Source organism: Saccopteryx bilineata, chromosome 1 (assembly GCF_036850765.1).
Source record: "Saccopteryx bilineata isolate mSacBil1 chromosome 1, mSacBil1_pri_phased_curated, whole genome shotgun sequence".
NCBI lineage: Eukaryota > Metazoa > Chordata > Mammalia > Chiroptera > Emballonuridae > Saccopteryx > Saccopteryx bilineata.
Window position 1 is genome coordinate 275,558,831 of NC_089490.1, and position 23,547 is coordinate 275,582,377.

Below are 23,547 nucleotides of genomic sequence, written 5' to 3' on the forward strand. Positions count from 1 at the left end.
CCTTGTCATAACCCAGAGAAGTGAAAACATGCGTCCAGAGACTCACACATGAGTGTGCATAGAACCTGTACCATGATATTCAAAACACAAAGCAACACAAATGTCCTTGGATGAAAAGATGCATCAACAGAAGGTGATATATTTATGCAATGACTACCACTGATCAATAAAAACAAATTACTGAGACACACATGACATGACAAATCTCACCACGAAATCATATACTGATTATGTATCAATTGATAGAAGCCAGATATGAAAGAGTACCTACTGCATAATTCCATTTATATAAAGTCCAAAACAAGCACAACTAATTTGTGCTAACAGAAATCAGAACAGAGGGTGCATCTGTGGAAGGGTGCAGGGAGGACTTAACAGGAAGGAACATAGAGAAACTGTCTACAGTGATGGAAATATTCGATATCTTGATTGGGGTGTAGGTTACACAGGTGTATATGATTTTCAAAACCCATTAAGTTGTGAAAGTAAGACATGTACATTTCACTGTATGTGAATTAATTCTCTATTTAAAATACTTTTGAAAATAAGACACTACTTTTAAGTGCCAAATTTTCAAAGCCCATTTTGATTATGTTTTTTAAGCTGACATAAGAGCAATAAGAATTTACTGTCTCATACTGTTGGCAAGATAAGTAGCAAAAAGGTTCAAAAGATTCCATTATATTCTAAAGCTTTGGAAATGCATAAGATAAATACAAACCATGTTCTCACTTTCAACTAATTATAATATTTCACTTACTACCCCTCAACACTGCCAGGAAGCAGAATTGACCTTCCTTTCTTGGAATACTATATTTGGACCTATATTTAGACCTAAGATTTGAGGTAGCATTAAATAGAGATGCCACCTTGACACACAATATCAACTGTCATTTCACACTTCCACACAACCAGAAAGTAACTGTCTTTGCCTCAAGCAAAGATGAAGAGGACAGGGAAAATGAGATTACTATCTCTGGAAATCTCTTTAGGACCAAGCCATTTCTTCTTCAGAAAAGAATGCATGACTCTTCTCATCACTCAAACATTCCTTCAACTGCCAGAGAGAATCTATATTCCATAATTACAAAAACCATCTCGGGTCTTTTCTTCTCTGCTCAAAAAGCTAAGTACTGTATAGCCCAAGAGGAAGCCTCCATAGATTGTCACGGTGATGGTTCACACAAGTCCTCTAGGCCAGTGGTCCCCAACCCCCAGGCCACGGACCATTACCGGTCCATGGCCCATTTGGTACTGGTCCACAGAGAAAGAATAAATAACTTATATTATTTCCGTTTTATTTATATTTAAGTCTGAATGATGTTTTATTTTTAAAAAATGACCAGAGTCCCTCTGTTACATCCGTCTAAGACTCACTCTTGACACTTGTCTCGGTCACATGATATATTTATCCGTCCCACCCTAAAGACCGGTCCATGAAAATATATTTTTTCTGACATTAAACTGGTTCATGGCCCATTTTTTAAAAATAAAACATCGTTCAGACTTAAATATAAATAAAACAGAAATAATGTAAGTTATTTATTCTTTCTCTGTGGACTGGTACCAAATGGTCCACAGACAGCTACCGGTCCGCAACGCGGGGGTTGGGGACCACTGCCTTAAGGGATAAATGCCATGTCTGACCCAATAGAAGAGAGTTTATGCTCCAAAGGAATTGTATGACAATGTTAATTATGCTGGTAGGAACCTGTGTCCCAAACTGAAAAGGAGAGTGGAAAAGGGCTCAGGTACAGACTAAAGGGAATGCTTAATGAAGACAGCATGTGGGCATGATCTGAAATCCTTCATTTTATAGTTTTACTCCCTTAAATTGAGCCACTAAAAATCCACTGAGGAATGTAGATGTGGCAAAGACTCCTAACTGACCTCCAGTGTCCAAACTCCCTATTTCTTTCTAGTGAGTTTAAGCTGGCACCTGCTTTCCAGAGAAAACTACAGCTCCCCAGTTTCTTTGGATCTGGGTATGGAATGGGATATGAGTAAGGATGTTGTATGTGACTTCCAGGGTATCTGATTACAGTCACGTCTAGGATCAGCAAAAGGCAGCAACTGAGGCCACCGTGGAAGCCATGTGCTAACTGCCCTATTTCACTGCATATAAGAGAAATAAAATTCTTAGTTGAGCCTCTAGATTACTTTTTTAAAGCAACCTCACCAGCATTGGAACTAATGAAAGGTGTGTTATTTTAAAATATATATACTCCTAGGGAACTATGCATTAGTTTATATTTTGTATGAATTAGTTTAACCAAGGTGTTTTCTCCCAGAATCCTTGAAGTTGTCAGAGACAGCCTAGTATGTGCAATGCTGCTCCCCCAGCACTCCCAGAGGACATCCTTCATCAGTGGCCACATTCTCTTCTCAGCACAACACTCCTCCTTCCGAACACCATGGGCAGCTTCCACTGCTTGATCCAAGTTGGCAAGGAGAGAAAATCCATCTGCCACACCGAGTTAGGGTTGTATGGAAACAGCAAACTAAGAGGGTCACTGAGCAAAGGTTTTGAGAACCGAGATCAGTATGAGGGCTCCATGAGTTAAGTAGTGGTGGACAATACACAATGAAAGATGCCACTAAGCCTGTGCTCTGTGCAGGTGCCATTTCTAGCAGGGGCAGTCTCAGTTAGACAGAAGTTGTGTAAGTCAGAGTTCTTACAAACAATAGTGTTTGTCCACCAAAAGGAGTATAGAGATGTCATTTGAAGAATTGCCAGGATGGTCACAACCTGAATAACACCAAGATACCACTGACCACCCCAAGGAAGACACTATTGTTCTAGCCAGGGTACAAGCATACAGGTAGAACCATCCATTCGGAGATCCAAAACCCCAGGAGAGCTGGCTGCTGCCTCTGAAAGCTGGATCACCAGGTCCATTCATCAGGACCGACCCTCACTGGGTCTCCATCTTGTAACCTAAATTTCCAATCTGTTGCACTGCATTGGCTGAGACCATTCAACATGCCTGTGCTTTGCTGCATGGGAGTCTGGGAAAGCAAGCTTCTGGCTTCAAGGAGGTAAGAATCATTAGGAGTCATATTGGTTATCTATTGTCCATAATAAATTGTCCCAAAACATGATGGCCTAAGTGAATAATCTTTCTTAACTTTCAGTTTCTTTAGGTGGAGAATTCAATCAATACATAGTGAGGGACAGCCTATTTTTGCTCTCCAACATCTGGGGCCTCAGCTGGAAGCCTCAAAGGCTAGGGACAGAATCATCTGGGAACCAGTTCACGCATATGTCTAGTGGGTTGAAAGCAAGACACTCTTCACCTTCCCTCTTCATGCAGCTTGGGCTTCCACACAACATGGGGGCTGGGTTCCCCAGTCAAGGATCCTGGGAGAAAGCAGTCAGAGCCTGCAGTTTTTTATAACCCAGCCTCAGAAGTGACATCGCTTCACTGCATGCTCCTACTTATTCATCAGAGCTCTCAGAGCCCCCTCTGCCCAGGCTCAGTAAGAGGGAACATAGAACCCATCTTTCCATGAGAAGAGTGACAGGCAGTAGGAATAAGAATAGGTGGGAAGAGACCAATATATTGGCATTGCCAGATTTGGAAATTCCAATCTGCCACAAGAGGGAAATTCTCCAAACACAGGAAGGCTGTGCTAAAATGCTAGCATGATGGAAGTCCTTCACCACCTCTTTCAGATTAGCAGTGCTTGCCTTGCACTCCGCCCTTCTTCCCTTCTGTCCTTTCTGGCCTTCCTCTCCTTCTTCTCCTTCCTCTCTTCCTCCCGCCTGCTGTTCACCTGGGAAACATGGCACCTTGAGCATAAGATATCCTTACACAAACCATCAGACTGAACTCCCTCTCTCCCCACCTCTGTGCAACTTTGAGCAAGATCATGAGTGTGGTGAATTCAGATGTCTGTGCTGAAAAAAGATTGATATTTCAATTAAAAAACAAAAAATTTTTTGTCTGTTGTGTGACCATATACAGAGGTGAGTATGGAACATTTCTTTGTGTCCTCAGCTCTTTCCTCCTGAGAACCCCAGCTCCAGGACGGGATTTCCTTCACTGCTGTCTCCACAGTGACTACATGCTGTAGGTGTTCACGGAGCAATAGTTATAACACCATCTGGAACCAAAGATGTCTGGGTGAAAATCCAGGCTCTCTGATTCTGTGCATTGGTTTACTCATATATAAAGTGAAGATAAACATGGCACCTACTTAAATAGAGTGTTATAAAGATTGTTTGGGAAGGCATTTGAGATATTGTAAGTGCCACTAAGTGCTAGTTTTAATGATCAATAAATGAATGGCATAATAATGTGACCTGGTAATATCAGAGATCCACACTGTTGCTTTGCAGTAAATTCTTTTGGCAAAATTTAAAAAAAAAAATTTTTTTTTTGATAGTGATCTTAATACCTTCATTCAAAAGAATAAACAATGCAGATGAATTGGGGGTGGGTCTTTTGAGATATGGTTGATGCCTTGGTGATTCTATGAGATTGGGGCTCAAGAGGAAACAGGACCAATTGGAAAAATTGGGATGCAGTCCTCCGAGGCTGAAAATAAATGGGCAAACTCAGTTTTGCATCTTTTTACAAAAACTGCCACTGGAGACAGCTGACTCCTGGAACCATTGATTCAAATGATCATGGGAGAGTCACTGGCAGGAACAGTGCAATTCCACAACCATTGACCACTGTGCTAATCAGAATCCCTTTCTCCTCCCTTTCCTCCTTTCATGGTAGATTGGCCCAGGATCTTTCTGCAGACACTCCCTAACCGTCCTCCTTCCCCACTCCTGTCACTACTTGTGAACAGTGGTGAAGCTACAAAGCCAGGCATGGCCTACATAGGGCCCACGGGCCATATCTGGCCTGTGTAATGAATTTATGCGGCCCACAATTTAATTTTTAATATTCTCCGCTACTTTAAAATCTCAGCTACTCAGAAGCGGAAGCATCTTTGATTATTGGAAATTGAGATACTTAAGAAGATAGCGATACACAGAAAAGAATTCCGTGTGTGACTAACCTAGGGTTAATTTCCAATAATTGGTCGAATGGATTCTCGATACTTCTTTATTTTTAAAAAAAATTCCATTATAAAGATTTACAACTTTTGTACTCGTTTGTACTTGATATGAACTGTTGACATTTAGCGGTGATGTGAAACCCACATTCTTTTAGGCAGAGTTCACCAGTGCGCACCCGAGGTCAAACAGTTCGTTATTTTTGTGGTCAAGTGTGCTGAGTCAAGTGGCATTGTAGCATAGCCAATAGCTGCAGTTGATAACTGAAAACGTGTCCAGGCTGTTTGTAAAATGAAATAATTGTTTTATTTGCGATATAACCCTTCAAGCTCATTTTATTAATTAAATATTATTTCAATTGATTGCGATACAGTTTGGATATTTATACGGTATATAATTATATTTTTATTAAAATATATTTTTATTAAAATAATATTGTATATTCATAAACAAATTACATAATAAAATTTTGTTTACTTAAATGAATCGTTTTTGTATTTAACATTTTTTAATTTTCATATTTCGTCTGGCCCATGAAAAAAGTTTTCTTTCTAATCTGGCCCAGGGGTAAAAACTGTTGGCCATTCCTGTACAAAGCCACAGTTGTCCTTGGAGATTTTTTATTTCTCTCAATGTTCTCAATTCAACTGTCTTAATGTTGTAAACTTCATCTTCAATAAGCTAATTTTAAAGGTTTACTAACAAATTCTTTCATTATAACTGCAATATATTCCTTCTCAGAATATTTGAACATCAAAAGAAGAGAATAAGTACAGCAATAAAATACAATCTCTATACTTTGCTGAACTGGTGAAGGGGAACTTTCTAGACTCTTTCTGGCCTAAGAGAAGGAGGGGGCTTTACAAACCACACAGGCTCTTCTTTCCACACAGCCCCTCTCATCCTGTCAGTGAAGCAAAGGTTTGGATCCATGGACTAGAACAGCACTTCTCAATCTTTTTCATCTCATGGAACATAAGCTAGTCACTAAAATTCTGCAGTACACCAAGAAATATATTTTTGCCAATCTGACAAAAAAAAAAATAAGTATAATTTTGATTCATTCACACCAGATGGCTATTGTTGTGTTGGCTGTTGTCATTTTTTTATTTGACAATCTAAGGGAAAAGAGATCAGTGCCCCTGACTAAACAGTCAGGTATTGCATGTTTTAACAGTTCTTGTGGCACACCGGTTGAAAACTAATAAATGAGAGGACTGAGGGGGGGAGTAAATTGAGGATACCTACCTGTACTAAATGTCACACTTGTTATCATTTCAAACTTTTTTCCTTTTAATCTTTTTTCCTACACTTAGTTTTATATAGTTGTACTTACAGTGTGGAAATAATTTTGTACTCTGCCTTCTCACTTAAAATCGGTATGGAAATCATAAATATTTTCATTTGCTATATAATTATTATAACTATAAAGTTATCTTATCGCTGCATAATATATCCTTAAGTGGATTAGGTATGATTTACTTAACACTTCTTCTCTAATAATTTTAGACTGTTTCCAATTTATTTATTTATTTATTTATTTATTTATTTATTTATTTATTTATTTAATACAGGGACAGAGATAGAGTCAGAGAGAGGGATAAATAGGGACAAACACACAGGAACGGAGAGAGATGAGAAGCATCAATCATTAGTTTTTCGTTTTGACACCTTAGTTGTTCATTGATTGCTTTCTCATATGTGCCTTGACCGCGGGCCTTCAGCAGACCGAGTAACCTTTTGCTCGAGCCAGCAACCTTGGGTCTAAGCTGGTGAGCTTTTTTGCTTAAGCCAGATGAGCCCGTGCTCAAGCTGGGACCTCGGGTCTCGAACCTGGGCCCTCCGCATCCCAGTCTGGCGCTCTATCCACTGCGCCACCACCTGGTCAGACTGTTTCCAATTTTTAAATAACAAATGGCTTTAGCCCTTCTAGGAGTTGATCAGAGATGCTGTGTGACAGGTAGGTAGAAAGTAAGATAACAACCATCTCATGTGTCAGTCCTGCTTTGACCTCTGTTCCAGCATCTGTATTGTGATCCTTTCACTCTCAAAAAAAAAAAAAAAATCTGCATCCAAACAATATATTATATTATCACCCTAATAATAATTTCATTCAAAAATAAAGGCCTTACAGACAGCCACTTGGGATTTTGGTTAAACCTTCCCAAACCACACTAGATAACATCCTTGAGACTTCATCCCCCAGGTCAGCTGGTTCTGTGACAATGATAATCACACCTGTGGGGGCTTTCTTATCTTTGCCTCAGGGACTGGGGCTAATAGCCCTTCTGGTAATGTAGATTGCTGTCTGAGACAACTGGTCAGCCTCCAGCCGAGGACCTGGAGGCACAAGTATCAGCAGCTGAGATTTTTCAAAGCTTAGCTTCTTCACCAGTAAATGAGACCTTTTCATATCTCTTCTTCCCCCATGTTAAGTGATCTCACAGTACTTGGACATTTTCATCTTCTCAAACTATCTTTTAAAAACAGAGCTATATAGAGCGGAGTTGCCAAAAAAACTCATGAGACCTTCAAACCATGGCAGCTGAAATTCCACCACCAGCCACTGGTCTTGCCTGGACCACTGCGCAGCCCATTCCCACCCACTTGAAAACAGCCCCCGTGGAAATGCACCTCCGTATACAGTCACCTCTCCAGGTAAGGGCACTCAGGGAGCAGGTGCCTGCTGCGCACCTGCCACAGCTTGTGAGGATTATGCTGACAACTGGCTCTCCTGTTGGACAACCCCAGAAAACCAAACCCCAGACTTGTATTAGTGTCCACAGCGGCCTAAAGAATTATTTTTCACAATGGAATTTTGTAATAAAGTGTAATTTCAAAAAAGTGAAAGTGTTAAAGGAGGTTTTAAAAAATCATGGTGGCATCAGAATGAATATATGGCGCTGATGAACTCCGAGGCTCCCCACGTTGGAATCCCACCAGGAACAGCTGTGAAGGGTAGAGTCCTTAGCCATTTAGGTGAATGGGGTAAATTTTCCTATATTTCATAGGTCATCTCTGCCTCTCACCATCGCGAGGCTTGACCAACGACTGTGCACGGCAGCGCGCTTCCTGTAAATACTGAAGCTTCACCCTTTCCCAGGTACTTTCAGCATCTGAGGCTCTGAACATGCATTTTGCTCGAAATTTTCATATATAAAAATAAGTTTCAAGAGTTACAGACAGAAAGGGAGGGAAAGAAGGAAAGCATCCAGGCTGAAGGAGGCTCGATTCCAAGCCTGGCATGGGTACTAGGGACTCCGGAGTCTCAGAAGGACCTGCCCCGCGCCCTGACCACCCATGTGAGCCAGCTTTGGACGCGTTTCCCCGCAGCCGTTTGGAAAGGAGCCAAAGCCAGTGCTTGGCGATCCCCTCCTCTGGGGGCCCTTTTTCAGAATGCAAGGACCTTAATGCGCGGGGACCGGACAGTAGCCCGCTGGAGCAGAGGCTTTAATTCGCATAACATTAACCCTTTAAGGTTAACTCAAGAGACTTCAGGAGGTTTGCGGTGGACACGGTTCCCACGTTCTCCTCCTCGGGCCCTGATTCTTTGATCGGTCTTTATAAAAGCGTCCCTGCCGCTGATCCCTTAGTCCCGGCCCCTGCCGACTCCGGACGGCTGTGCGGGACATAGAGCTCCATCTGGTCCCAGGGAATCAGTAATCAGCTGCTTCTCATGCTTCATCTCTTCCCCTTCGGATTGTTCTAACGAGGTTAAGTGAGGTCGGAGGCTCGGGCCGGGGGGCGCAGCGAGCCCGGATACCGGGCATAAGGACCGGAGTCAGTGACATCCCCATTAGCGTGCTCACACGCCCCTTCTCCCTCTGGTCCCCACCCTCGTCCCAGCTTCTGCCAGCTGGTCGGCCTCCGCACAGAGACCCCCGCCCCCAGCCCACACCCCGCCAGTGGGGCGCGCCACTGTCTCCCCCCAGCGGCCGAGCGCGTGTCGCCGCGGGAGACGGGCGGCGGGAGGGCGGCGGGGCGGCACGGCGCAGGCAAGCCCGCGGCTCCGCCCCGCGCCCCCCCTCCCCATCCCGGCCGGCACGGCCGCCCCCTCCGCGCCGCGCTCGGCTCAGACGGAGCAGCCGCCTCTGCAATGTCAGCAGCCGCAGCAGCGGCGGCGGCGGCGACGCGAGCGGCAGCGGCCGGAGCCCCGCGGTAGCCGCCAGCGCGGCACTGCCCGGCCGGCGCGCACGGCGCGAGCCCGCCGCCACCTCGCTGCCTCCGGGGCGCTGCGGGCAACTCTGAGCGCCCCGGCGCAGCGCTCGGACGTCAGGCCAGCCCGGCTGCGGCCACGCACAAAGGACGGCGGACACCGGCTCCGGGGGCTGCACCCGGGGACCAGCCCGGAGACAGCCAGCAACGCCGCATCCCCTCCTCGCCTCCGTTCCTGGGGCGGCTGGAGCCCAAGCCAGAGAGGGCACCGTCATATGACAGCGGCGATATAGCGGCTGGTGAGCGCGCTTGCTACCCTCTCCGCTGCGCCACGGCCGCTGGCGCTGGAGGTGGCCCCCTGAGTGGTCAGCTCTTCGCCACCGCCCCGAGCCCCCCGTGCCCCGGCTCTCGGGCTCCGGGGGCAGGATCCGAGAGAAACCTCAAGCCGGCGCCGAGCCTAAAATGGCCACGCTGCTTCGCAAAATCGGGCTGATCCGCCTGCACAACCGGGACACCGAGGACCCCAAGCACCACCACAACCACCGCGGCGGCGGCGGCCAGCAGAGCGCGTCGTTGCGCGGCAAGGGCGGCGCCAAGAGCGGCGGCCACAAGCAGCAGCAGCACCCCCCCGGGGGCGCGGGCGACGCCAGCCCCGGGCCGGGCAAGGGCAAGGGCAAGCGCGCGCCGGAGCTGGCCCCGCGCGACAAGCCGCCGCAGCCGGCGGCCGCCGCAGCAGGAGCAGCGGGCGCCGGGGGCCCCAAGGAGCAGGCGGCGGGCGCCAGGGCGGGGCCGGGCCCGGCGGGGGCGGCGGCGGCTGCGGCCGGCAGCCTGGTTCCCGCGGCGCGCCAGCAGCACTGCACGCAGGTGCGCAGCCGGCGGCTCATGAAGGAGCTGCAGGACATCGCGCGCCTCAGCGACCGCTTCATCTCCGTGGAGCTGGTGGACGAGAGCCTCTTCGACTGGAACGTGAAGCTGCATCAGGTGGACAAGGACTCGGTGCTGTGGCAGGACATGAAGGAGACCAACACCGAGTTCATCCTGCTCAACCTCACCTTTCCCGACAACTTCCCCTTCTCGCCGCCCTTCATGCGGGTGCTCAGCCCGCGCCTGGAGAACGGCTACGTGCTGGACGGCGGCGCCATCTGCATGGAGCTGCTCACGCCGCGCGGCTGGTCCAGCGCCTACACGGTGGAGGCTGTCATGCGCCAGTTTGCCGCCAGCCTGGTCAAGGGCCAGGTAAGCGGGGAGGGGCTGGGGCGCGCGGCCCGCGACCCTACGCGCCGGGTTGGCCCCTCCGGCCGTCTCGCTCCTGGCAAGGCTGCATCGTGCGCGAGGCGCCAACCGGGAGATTCCGGAGACTTCCTGGAGCCTCCGACTTTCTAAAAGCGTGGTCCTCCCTACTTTTTCATCTCGTTTCTCCCGGTCCCCCGCCCTGACTCCTCCTCTGGTCTCCTCACTCTCTCTTAGTCTCGCCAGAATTCGCTCTCCTCCTTGCTCCCTTCCTGCCCTCTTCTCCCTTTTCTCCTCTACTTCTCCGTCTTACCCCCTCTCTTGTCCCTCAGCCCTACCCCTCTCTCCTCTGTCCTTAATCCTCTTCTCCGCTCGTCCATTTACTCTTCTTTCCAGCCCCCCACCACCTCACCTCTCTCCTTCTCCCTCTCTGCCTTTCCTCCCTCTCCACTCCCAGTCTCCCCCATTCTTTTCCCCCTGCCTCTCCCATCCCCTTATCTGCGTCTCCCATCTTCTGTCCCCATAATGTCAGTAAAGGTGGAACTTTATGTGTAACTCAGAATTCTAATCTCCAACCTAGTTTACTACCCCACCACACACACACACACACACACACACACACACACACACACACTCGGGTGGGTGCTCTGCAGTGGGTGCTCTGCAGAGACCCAGGGACCCAGTGCCCCAGCTCCCTGGCTCTGCTTCCTTGTCCTGAGCAGCATCTAGTGTAAAGGTGAAAATTTTGCTCTTGAGAAATTTCACTGGAGAGGCAGAGGTGTGGTGTGTCTCCTTAAGTAACAAGGCCAGACTTGGAAATGCTTCTTGGTACCTGCCCCTTCTGGGACCTTCACCTCTGGGGTAGATGTTCAAGGTCTTGGTCTTTCTCAGACGTGTTTCTTTCTTTGGTTTCCTTGTGCCCAGTGGGCAAATCCTTTACCAGGGCTAAAGATTTTTTTACTAAATACTGAAATAAGGGGCGAGTTTAATGCCCGAGTCACCTCGACTGTTGGCACCAGATGGCAGCTTTACAGAAGAGAAACCCCAGAGGACTGGAGAGCAGAGAATGAATGAATCTGCTGAAATATGCTCCCACCTGGCTGCAGACAGGCACATGAGGGTTTTATCTTCCCACATTATGTCCTCTTGATCACATGTTCAAGTCAGTTGATGATTTCCTGAATCAATATTAAACAACATTTAATAAAAATTATGTTTTATTATAGGCATCTTTTAGATTTACGAAGAATCATTGTTTTGTTTAGAAGACTCTGAATGGTCTCAATTTGATCTTTCTACAGCCAGCTTATCAGGGGAGATCAGTCCCCTGTCACCTGCCTCTGTCTCTTTCACGGCAGGATCTTTCACACTAATCAAATAATGCTTGTTCTGCCAATTTCACTAGAGCTGGAGCCCCTGGGATACCAAGCAGATAGCATCCTAACTCCAGTGGAGAAGGGCACTTAATTTCTGACTGAGGTCTGTTGTTACCAAGTAACTCTCCTGCTAGTTTATCTTTTCTGGGGTTTAAGTTCCACTTATTTCTTGACTTGGAATAGGATGGATGTGACAGGTCTGGAAAGACATCTCTTTCATGAGACATCTCGCTCAGAACTGAGTAAGGTTTAAGTTTTAACGTCAAAGGTTCATTCTGAACCCTGCAGTTCAATGCTGGCTCTGAATTGAAACAAACCACAGGGATGGGAGGGGGTCTCAGTTTATTTTTCAAACAGAATTTATACAAATGATGTGGAAGATTATTTCGCAGAAATGCCTTTGTTATTTGTTTCTGAAATCATTGCTAATCAGAACTCTCTAGAGCAGTCTCTTATCTTTTTTCATTCTTTACAGTGAAAATGACTTTGTGGATCAGGAGGAAAAGAATGTCATTTTGTTTTATAGAATCACAGACTCGTAACATTTTACATTTGTAAAAGATCCTTGAGGTCACTGGGACCACAGTGTGCATCTTTAAAAATGCAGGAAAATAAAGATCTCAAATAAGAACTAAGGAAATTTCCTTTTTAAAGAGATACGTCTTAGTTAAGTGCTATTCACGTTTACATTAATGCTATGAATAGTAGTTCTGTTGGTGCCCATATATTTATATTAAAATAGGCACGTCTTTGTGTCTATATTCCTTTCCATTGCAATAAAAATTGATAGTCTTGCATATAGCTTGCAAATTAGAGACCTCAGTGTTGAAAGTAATTATCAATACAATTTTTTTAAAGACTTTATTTAAATTCATTTTAGAGAAGAGAGAAAGAGAGAGAAGGGAGGAGCAGGAAGCTTCGACTATCATATGTGCCTTGACTAGGCAAGCCCAGGGTTTTGAACGGGCGACCTCAACATTCCAGGTTACAATTTTATTTCTCAAGTATAAATCTCACCTGACTGAACTCAGGGTCCTCCACCTAGCACATCATGTTCTATTACTTATTCTAAATTCTAGCACATAAAATATCTGAAATGAAGGTGAGAACTCAGCAAGTTATTGAAATACCACTTCGGTTTCTTTGCATTGTCCATGCTGACTACAACATCCAAAAGAGAGAAATGTTAGGTATACATCAACTATTCGAAATGCAATGTAAGAACAGGAGAAATGAAGTCATTAACGTTTCAGTATTCTGTGCACAGAAGTGTTTTGGGAACTTGAGCATTACTGTGCCTTTCCTACAGTTATGAATTTCTCACCTATAGATTACTCATTGCAGTACTGTAGGTACCAAATCATTCCCATAGTAAATGGTCATAGGCTCTGGGAAAGAACGCAAAATACCTGATCAGGCATTCCAAGAGAACCAGAACTGCTACCAAACCAGTAATTACTTTAAAAGAATGAGCCATTCATTCTAGTACATTCCTCCATCTGTTGACATTTCTTTTTAGGATTTTTTTTTATATATATATTTTTCTGAAGCTGGAAACGGGGAGAGACAGTCAGACAGACTCCCGCATGCGCCCCACCGGGATCCACCCCGCACGCCCACCAGGGGCGACGCTCTGCCCACCAGGGGGCGATGCTCTGCCCCTCCGGGGCGTCGCTCTGCCGCGACCAGAGCCACTCTAGTGCCTGGGGCAGAGGCCAAGGAGCCATCCCCAGCGCCTGGGCCATCTTTGCTCCAATGGAGCCTTGGCTGCGGGAGGGGAGGAGAGAGACAGAGAAGAAGGAGGGGGGATGGAGAAGCAAATGGGCGCTTCTCCTATGTGCCCTGGCCGGAATTCGAACCCGGGTCCCCCGCACACCAGGCCGACGCTCTACCACTGAGCCAACTAGCCAGGGCTAGGATTTTTTTTTAAGTGACCAAGTCAGAAAAGGCTCCATTTCCTCTTTGATAATTACTCAGCTTAACTTTCTGAATTGAAGATACACCAAGTTGATTTTGTTTTATACCTTTCAAGACTATTAAGGGTTTCATTGGTAATATTATAAAGAGATCAGCTTAATCATTTTGTGGAAAAAATAAAAGTTGGAGTTTATCACACAATATAATCAATGTAGTTATTTCACAAAGCCTTTATCTGACTCTTTGGTCCATGTTGTCAAAATCTCTGCTGTGCTGCTTTATGGATGGTGGCAGACCTCAATTAAATGAACATGAATTTCTTATATGCTATATTCTGCGTGGATTCAGCAACATACATCCTGACCTTTTTGTCTACTGTCCAGGACAAAGCCTGTGTTGACTAATAGGGACATTTTAAGTAACTCTCTTGCTTCTCTACAGTTGGATGAAAATCCCTGTACTTTAAACATGAACTGGTGACAATGTTCAAAGTTTAGACCATTATTTATACCCTTCATCATTTACTAGACCCAAAGAAATAGTCTTCAGATCCTGTACATGATCATGACATTCAAAGCTGTAGGAAGTTAGTCTTAGAATTAACGTCAGGTACAATGTCAGCACAGTGCATGCCCCTAGCAGGCAGCCTAAGGTGAAAATGACATTGGACAGACGCAGCAGACCAGACATTGGAGGACCTGCCCAGAAGTGCCCCAGAGCTCACTGGCTTGTCTTCCAGGTATGGTCTGGGATCACTGGAGGACTGGACAGAGACCCTCTTCTTGTAGCTGTGTGAGCAGAAGGGTCCCTGAAAGCCACTTAACGCTACACTTAACTCAGGGTTCTGTTTTCACATCTGCTTACCTACTGAATATCTCTTTCTATTTAGCTAGACATGGCCAGGGGCAGGGGACCAAATGGCATTTGAAAGACAGTTCCTCACTCCTCCTCTATCCTCTCAGGGCAAAACCATGAAGATGATATTGACCGTATTAATAGCAGCAGCCTCTAACATCTAATGTGTGCTCTGTCTGGGCCACACTCTGGAGAAGCTAAACACTTAGGCTGTTTCACCTCACTTGGTTCTGCTGCTTCGATGGTCACTGTACAAGTGAGGAACCCACCGCTTCATGCAATCAGGCGACATTAATACGACTTCATGTTCTAATACTAGCAACCAGTGGCAAGACTGTTAAAATCAATCCATGCCAAGAAAAGCTGTCAGGAATGGCAGAGTCAAGCGCACCCACCTGAGCATCTTACACTCGCCAGGCAGTCTTCTGGACTGTGACCTGCATGGTAAGCCTATTGTCCAAAGAACACAGAATGTGCAGCCAGCTGTCAGTAGAAGACAGAACAACAGGAGTGAGGCATCCTCAGATCTTAGTGTTTGAATTAAAAACTGGTAAGCGGTTGCCATGACAGTTATGTTTGCCTGACAGCACTAGTTTCTGGGGCTTTTGAATAAAGTAAAGTGGTAGAAGTGGCCATTTGTCAGAATGTGATGAGGAGGTAAAGGGCCCTTCAGATCAACTTTGGTCATAATGTGCATATCTGAGGTTTACTTTAGGTCTTAAAGGGGCCTGTACTGTGGGTGTCACTAGGAATAGTGTGTGTGTGTGTGTGTGTGTGTGTGTGTGTGCGCGCGCGCACACAGCTGTCTTCAAAACTTCTTCCAAAGAAGCCTAGAAACAGCCTTTTACTTATGACTGCAACCTCTCCAGGTTTTATCAGAAAAAGTGGTGAAGATGAGCAGTGCTTTGGTTTCCTAAAACAGATGGGCTTCTAAACTGTTTTCATTGACATATGTTGAAAAGCCCTGAATTCGTTTGCTAGGGCTGCGGGGGCCTCAATCAACAGAACTGGATTGTCTCACAGTTCTGGAGGCAGAAGTCACATCAAGGCACCAGCAGGGTCGCTTCCTTCCCAGGCGGTGAGGAACAAGCAGCCTCTCCTTGGCATGTAGATGTCTGTCTTCTCCCTGTTTCTCTTCGTGTCTGTGTCTTAATCTCTTCTGGTTAAGGACTCTGGTCATACTGGATTAGGGCCCACCTTAATGACCTCAGTTTAACTTGACTGTCGCCAAGTACAGTCATATTCTGACGTGGTGCAGGTAGGACTCTACCATGCATTTTGTTAAGACACACTGCAGCCCAGAGGGAGGAACTCCTTAACCAATTTAACCTCCCGCTTCCCTAGAGGCTGTGCTGGTTTTCAAAAGAACATAAATAAAGGCAATTGTGTAAACAAGGGGGCCACCCCGTGGAAGGTCAGGAGGGCCAGGCTGGAGTGCAGCTTGGAACAGAGAGATGGCAGCCGCTTTAGAGAGAGGCTGGAGATCTTAGAGCGTAACCAGTGATAACCCCAGGTGGGTACTGCCTGTGCTCACCCAAGGAGAGTGGACTTGCGGGGGGGGGGGGGGGGTGTCTGTGAGTCACCGTGTGCTTTTGTTCTGTGCCGCGTGGAGATGATGGAGAGATTTACCCACCAGGATGACTCTGCAGCTTGAGGTATCCAGGTGCTTGACTGCTCAGAGGAAAAAATAGCTTGTTCTATCAAGTAGGACAGGCAGGAGGACGCAGACAGGACTCTGCATCCTAAAAATAGTTCCACGCCAACTTGGCGGCCCCACAGCTCTGCTCCTTGGTGCTGCGCTCCTTCCGGGGCTGGTGGGACAGTTAATAATAGTAGTGACTTGCTTTGCCCTGAGCTGTCCACTTCTGAGAATCTAAACGTACAAGAAGAGGGTGTAAATACATTTCTGTGTGCTTTTCTGGTTTTCATTAGGGATGTGAGGGGTTTGTTTTTCTTTTTAAGAAGCAACATAGTTTGATGAGGTTATGTTGGGGTTTTTGGTTTTTTTGTTTTGTTTTGTTTTTTCATGGGAAGTGTCAGTATGAACAATGAGTTGAAGTTCATTTTAGTGTCTAAACGTCACAATCCAGCATGTCCTTTCTCAGCCCCAGGAACTGTGTGAATCCAGTAAGGCAGACGCAGGTACCATTTTAGGGTGGCTTATTTATTTATGTATTTATTTATTTTAAGTAGCCACTAACAGTGGTCTCTTTGGGCCTTCATTTTTCAAATCTGAATCCTAGTTTTTTGCTATGTTGATATAGTGGTGTGGAGGGAGAATGAGGATGGCTGACAGATAGAACTCCTTCGCTCTGTCAGTGGTTCTGGACTGGTGGTCAGTTAGATGCCCTGGGAGTGTTTTAAGTTATTCCAATTCCAGGGCCCTACCCTCGGAGATTCTGACTTCCTGGGTCTAGGATCGAGCCCTAGTAGAGGCTAGTTGAAAAAATGCTACTCTGGCCAGTGGCTCAGAGGATAGAGCATCGGTTGGTATATAGGCGTCCCGGGTCCGATTCCCGGTCAGGACACACAGGAGAAGTGACCATCTGCTTCTTCCCTCCTCGCTCTCCCCCTTCTATCCCTCTTCCTTTTCCACAGCTGTGCTCTGTTGGTTTGAGTGTGGCCCTGGGCACTGAGGATAGCTCAGCTGGTCCAAGCACATCAGCCTCAGATGCTAAAAATAGCTCCGTACTCGAGCATTGGCCCAAGACAGGGTTGCTGGGTAGATCCCAATCGGGGCACATGTGGGAGGCTGTCTCACTATCTCCCTTTCTCTCACTTAAAAAAACAAACAAACAGGAAAAAAAAAAAGAATGACAGAAAAAAGAAAAGAAAAAGCTCGTATGTGATTCTACTGGGTGGCCAGGGTGGAAAAAGCCACACTGGAACAGTAATTTTTTTAATCATTTCTAGGTCCACTCATCATTTCTAGATGCATTTTCCCAGCAGCAATGGGAGGGAGCCTCAGGTGGCAGTGGGTATAATGCAGCCTCCTAACCTTCCCGCCTTCACCTTAATTGGACTCATGGTTCTCTGTCAACCCTGATGGAGCCCCTTTGAAGCCCTGCCATCATAAAACAAAGTCCTTCCTTCCTAGACAGCATGCATAGATCAAGGCAGGGTGTGAGCACTGCAAAAGGACAAGTTACTCAAGACAGACTACTTGCTCTTCATTAGTCACAGCTGGAGGACTCGTATGGACCGCCCAGAATGCTGGATAGTCAGCTAATTCCCATGGCACAGGTATGGAGTGCCTGCCATGTATCAGGCACTTGCTAGGTACACAGGTGAATAGAGACACGTAAAGTGCCTGGCAGGGAAAACTGACTCTCCAGTGGAGATAATGCAAACTCATTCATAAGTCTTTGACGTGGCGGGCGGCCTCACAGTTATATTTTGCTTGATATTTGGATAATTGCCCATGAGTTCACTATATATGGGCTGTGTGTGCACTGGGGGCTTGGGAGAGGTGGGGTCCTGGGGTCAGCAGCATCTTCAAACTCCTGTGTGACTTCCCCGAGGGAACACTGTACTCACAGGTGGATGAGACTTGACTCTAATGTTGAGGGCTAGCCTATTTTCTGAACATTGTTTATTGCTAATAAGTGGAAAGATCAGGTATTTCTCAAAATTCACAAAGCAGTAGTTGTAATAGCAGAAATATTTCTAGTAATGTCTACTTTCCTATCAGGGAGTCAGCAAACTAAATTAAGGTCTTATTTGTTTTTTTCTTCGTTGTCACACTCCATTCATTCATTCAGCACCCACTTGCTGAGGGTCAACCGTGTCTGGGTGCTGCAGCCACATCACTCTTGGCTTTCCCAGGGTGACCCTTCTCCATTCTGTGTGTCATTTTATCTTCTTGGCTATCTCTGAAACTGGCTATTTTGGAGAATCCAGGAAGAAGCAAACTGAGTTATGCAAGAGAACTAAAGACCCCAGATTGAGAAAGTTGGGGGACAAAGCAGATCTGGGATCAATCATGTGACAAAGAACTGAAAAAGGAGGGCAGGGCACAGGAGCCAAGAGAGGTTGTCCCCACCCAGCAGGTCTAGGCGTGGTCATGGAGCAGGAGTATCTGGGACTCTTCCTTTCATGTGTGTCAAGCCCAGATTTTCCTTTCCACCTTTTTCTCTCACCTCAGTAGATGCTTGTGACCTGCATCTTGGATGCTGCTTGGATTCCTGCACTGCCCCCATCCAGTCACTCTGTCCCCTTCCTGGTTCCTCTAAATGCAGACCTGGCTTCCTCATACCCTGATTGTGACCCTTACAGCATGCTGCCCAAGTCCCCATGGTGACACTCTTGCACTGCCATGGCCCCCACAGAAGTTCCTGTCCCACCAGCCCTTTACAGCCATAGAACATCCACACTAGTTGGTTCTCTCCACCCCTGTTTAGCTCATAGGTGTGCCCCCACCTGGAAATCCCCTTCCCCACCACACACCAGGGGAGCCCCTGGGCGTTCATTCAAAACCCTGCCAAGATGCTCCAACCCCTCTGCAGACAGCACCTCAGCCACTCCTGCAATAAAGCAGTGGCTTCCTCCTCTGAACCACCTCTGCATTTTCTGGAAGATGTTCGTTTCAGTGTTCTTCCCCTGAAATAATGCCAGACACGTGAGTGCCAAATAAATGTATCAGGACTTCTGGTCTGAGTGACATCCCGTCCCTTAGCTTTAACCCCTCTTGCAAATGTGAATGTGTATCAGATGCTGTGCAAAATGCTTTATGGGGCATTTGTTTAAATTCTTGCAGCAGTCTTTGAAATGAGGGTTGTAGTTATTCCCAACTTACAGAGGAAGAAACTGAGGCATGCTGAGATGAAATTCATGCCCGAAGCGAATGGCTAGGAAAGAGAAGAGCTGAGTTGCCATGAGGCAGTCCAGTGCCAGAGCCACCTGGTTCTGTGAGCTGTGGGATTGGCAAGTGGGAGCCACCCCACCAAGTAGCATAAACAGCTTGGTTATTCCCAGATGTCCTATGCACCTTTGGAGAGCCTTGGCAATGATGTAGTTCTTGGTTCTGCTGCAGCACCCAGAATTGACCCACAACGGAGGAGATACTATATCCATCAAATCTAACACAGGGTACTGAATTATCAGCAAAGTTGGACAACTAGAATGGTCCAGATTCACCATTAAGCTCTTCTGCCCATTGTTTATAATGGAAGAATGTTTTAATTGTTTCAAACTGTCGGAGGAAGTTAATTATTGCTGCTTTATTTCTTCGATACACAAAAGGGAAAGACATTTTAAAGATTCTGATAGTAACTCGAGAAAGAAATGCTTTTTGAACATAATTGTTACATTGGCAGAAACCACTCAGATTGAAGAAATTACTTCTTTAAAAATAACTTCTGTAAAATAAATCCTATTTCTCTGTCACAATATTTGGCAAACATTCTCGATTTGTTGTTGTTGTTGTTAAGACTTCTTTGATGAGAGAGAGAAGGAAAAACTGTCTTGCAGTGGATCAGATCGCTCTTAGGGTTGACATGTGTTCAGCTCACTTGGGAATTGAAGGGAAAATATCCAGACAAATATTGTTAAGGGGATGCTTGCCAGTTTTTGATCTTGAAATTCAGTGATTTCCAAAAATCAATTATAAAGCTACAGAATTGATTATATTTGGTTATACAGTAATAGAAAGCAGTTATTACTATTGCATAAAGTTGGACATAATTATTAGAACAGTTAGTTTTGCCTTACCTATACATATGAATTAGGGTGAGTTTTGTGTGTCAAGCTGGGCACCCATTTTGCTTCCCAAGAGACACCAGTCAGGAATGAGATGTAACTGAGCAAAATACATACAAATTGATGCCAGGGTTGATCTGTGCTGAGGCCTTTCACGTTAGTGACATACCCTACTCTCCTCAGTTTCCCAGTCAGGGGAAAGTAGAAATATGGATGGAGGAAGCTTCCACTGAATTTGTTACAAGCTTAAATTAACAGTAGCTAGTTGACTATTATAAGCCTTTAAAATGTAATTTAAAAAAAAAACTAAATTAATCATCATTTCTTTAATCTCACTTTATGACAAGAAGACTACTCGCAGAAGCAGCTTCTGCAGCCGGTGTGGGAGGATGCTCCCTGCGATTCGTGCCGCCCCCCGTGGGCTGGCCTGTGTGGAGGGCCCTCTGCGGGGAGCGCCTGCAGCCTTTGTGAACAGGGCCTGAAACTGATGTACATGAGGGGCCCAGGGGGGCCGCTGCCATCCCACCCCTCACAGACTCGCTTGGTTTTTCTTTGATCAGTTTTATAATGTCTATTATGGAAGGATCTTAGCTCATAAAAGTCAGTTTCTCTAACTGGAGGATCAACCAGTAAAATTACATAAAGCTGAAAGGAAATGATTTTAATTCATAAATAAAACTAATCTAATAAAAAGTAACTTTGAACGCTGCTGGATTGAACTAGGGTGATTTATTTTTAGTAATTTTACTTAAAAGAGGATGCTGGCACCTGCCTTTTCATAGATGGGATAGGAGGCCTTTTGTTGGTTATTCCTGAAGATCAGTCAGAGAGGAGCAGGAGACCCCAGATCCCCTTGCTGCCCCCTCTGGCGCTCACCAGGCACCCGGAGAACTGGGCGGCCCCTCGGCATCTGGGACACTTGCGGACTCCTCCTCAGAATAATGTTTTGAAATAGGTAAGATAAAATTCACAGGGTTTCAAAGGAAATGTAGTTATAGTAGTTTACCCTTATTCACAATTGCAGTCAACCTCAGTCTGAAAATATTAAAATAGAAAATTCTAGAAATACACAATTTATAAGTTTTAAATTGCTCGCCGTTCTGAGTAGCGTGACGAAATCTTGCTCCGTCTCACTCTGTCGCACCTGGAACATGAACCGTCCCTTTGTCTTCAGTCTCCACGCTGTAGATGGCCTTGCCCGTTAGTCTCTGAGTGGCTGTCTCGGTTATCAGGTCAGCTGTCCTGGTATCACGGTGCTTGTGTTCAAATCACCCTTATGTTACTTAATAATGTCCCCAAAGTACAAGACTAGTGATGCTGGCAATTCAAATATGGGCGAGAGAGGCCATAAAGTGCTTCCTTTAAGGGAAAAGGTGAGTCTAATACATTAAGATGTGAGGCATCCACATTCACTAACACTTGTTTCAGTGTGTTGTTATCATTGTTCTATTTTATTATCTATTTAGTTATTGTTGTTAATCTTTTACTTGACTAATTTATAAATTAAACTTCATCATAGGTATGTGTGTATAGGAGAAAACATAACACATATAGGGTTCAATACCATCCATAGTTTCAGACATCCCCTAAGGGTGTTGGAATAAATTCCCCATAGATAAAGGGGGACTACGGTATACTAAAATACAGTTATAATTCTTTTTTAAAAAATATGATAGCTAAAATATGAAATTAAAAACACATCTTTATTAACTCAATATCAAGATCTACAGGCAGATCCAGCAACTCCCTCCCTAATTGGACATAGTAACAGGCACTGATGATATATTTTTTTTTCTTCAGAGACAGAGAGAGAGTCAGAGAGAAGGATAGACAGAGACAGACAGACAGAAAGGGAGACAGATGAGAAGTATCAATTATTAGTTTTTCATTGCTCATTGCGACACCTTAGTTGTTCATTGATTGCTTTCTCATATGTGCCCTAACTGTGGGCCTTCAGCAGACTGAGTCACCCGTTGCTCGAGCCAGCGACTTTGGGACCAAGCTGGTGAGCTTTTGCTCAACCAGAGGAGCCCACACTCAAGCTGGAGACCTCGGGGTCTCGAACTTGGGTCCTCCGCATCCCAGTCCGACACTCTGTCCACTGCGCCACTGCCTGGTCAGGCGGCACTGATGATATTTTAAGATATGTACAATTGTAATGTAATTTTTTTTTAATCTTGGATTTTTGGTGACAAAAATCAAGGCATTGCCGATACTGCTGTAGTTTGTTACTTTCCATTATAATTAATTGAAGTGCTAAATTGCAGTTAGGACTTAGCAAAAATAAAGACATTTTTCCCACCCATGTTAATATACCCTTGGGGGTATGCGGGCCCTGGATTAAGAATTCCAGGTAAGCCCTGGCTGATTGGCTCAGCGGTAGAGCATCTGCCTGGAGTATGGAAGTCCCAGGTTCGATTCCTGGCCAGGGCACACAGGAGAAGCGCCCATCTGCTTCTCCACCCTTTCCCCTCTCCTTCCTCTCTATTTCTCTCTTCCCCTCCCACAGCCAATGCTCCACTGGAGCAAAGTTGGCCCAGACACTGAGGACGGCTCCATGGCCTCTGCCTCAGGCACTAGAATGGCTCTGGTTGCAGCAGAGCAATGCCCCAGAGGGGCTGAGCATCGTCCCCTGGTGGGCATGCCAGGTGGATCCCGGTCGGGCGCATTTGGGAGTCTGTCTCTCTGCCTCCTCACTTCTCACTTCAGAAAAATACCAAAAAAAAAAAAGAGAGAGATAGAGAACTCCAGGTAGTGCATGGCTGTCTTGGGGAAGACCTTAAAGCTAATTGTGAAGCTCATGGCCAGAATCAGTGGGAACAAGGTTTAGGAGCTCAATATGTGACTCAGTTTCACCATGGTTCCACTTGGGTGGGGTTTGGATAAAGTCTGGGACCTAGAGACAGAGACAGGGCTTTAGAACGGTCCCTCTTGAGTTTACTTACCTGCTGACCAGGTAGAAACTTCCCCAATCCTACTTCACAGGTGAATCATGATATGTAAAAGATGCACAAAGTGTCAGGCATAGAGGAGGTGAGGTGATCAATAGATGTTCCTTCTTTTAAAAAAGCAGAATATTAGGCCCTGGCCAGTTGGCTCAGTGGTAGAGCGTCGGCCTGGCGTGCAGGAGTCCCGGGTTCGATTCCCGGCCAGGGCACACAGGAGAAGCGCCCGTCTGCTTCTCCACCCCTCCCCCTCTCCTTCCTCTCTGTCTCTCTCTTCCCCTCCCGCAGCCAAGGCTCCACTGGAGTAAAGTTGGCCTGGGCACTGAGGATGGTCCATGGCCTCTGCCTCAGGCGCTAG

At 45.9% G+C, this 23,547-nt stretch overlaps 1 protein-coding gene across 1 annotated transcript in view; it reads left to right on the top strand.

The window, feature by feature from the left end:
- The first annotated feature begins 9,149 nt into the window (after positions 1–9,149).
- Positions 9,150–23,547, top strand: part of UBE2QL1 (ubiquitin conjugating enzyme E2 QL1) — a 47,947-nt gene continuing 33,549 nt past the window's right edge. Inside the window, exon 1 of the mRNA XM_066243423.1 lies at positions 9,150–10,405. Within this exon, the coding sequence (XP_066099520.1) occupies positions 9,632–10,405 (774 nt within the window). The 5' untranslated portion in view covers positions 9,150–9,631. The remainder of the gene's footprint in view (positions 10,406–23,547) is intronic.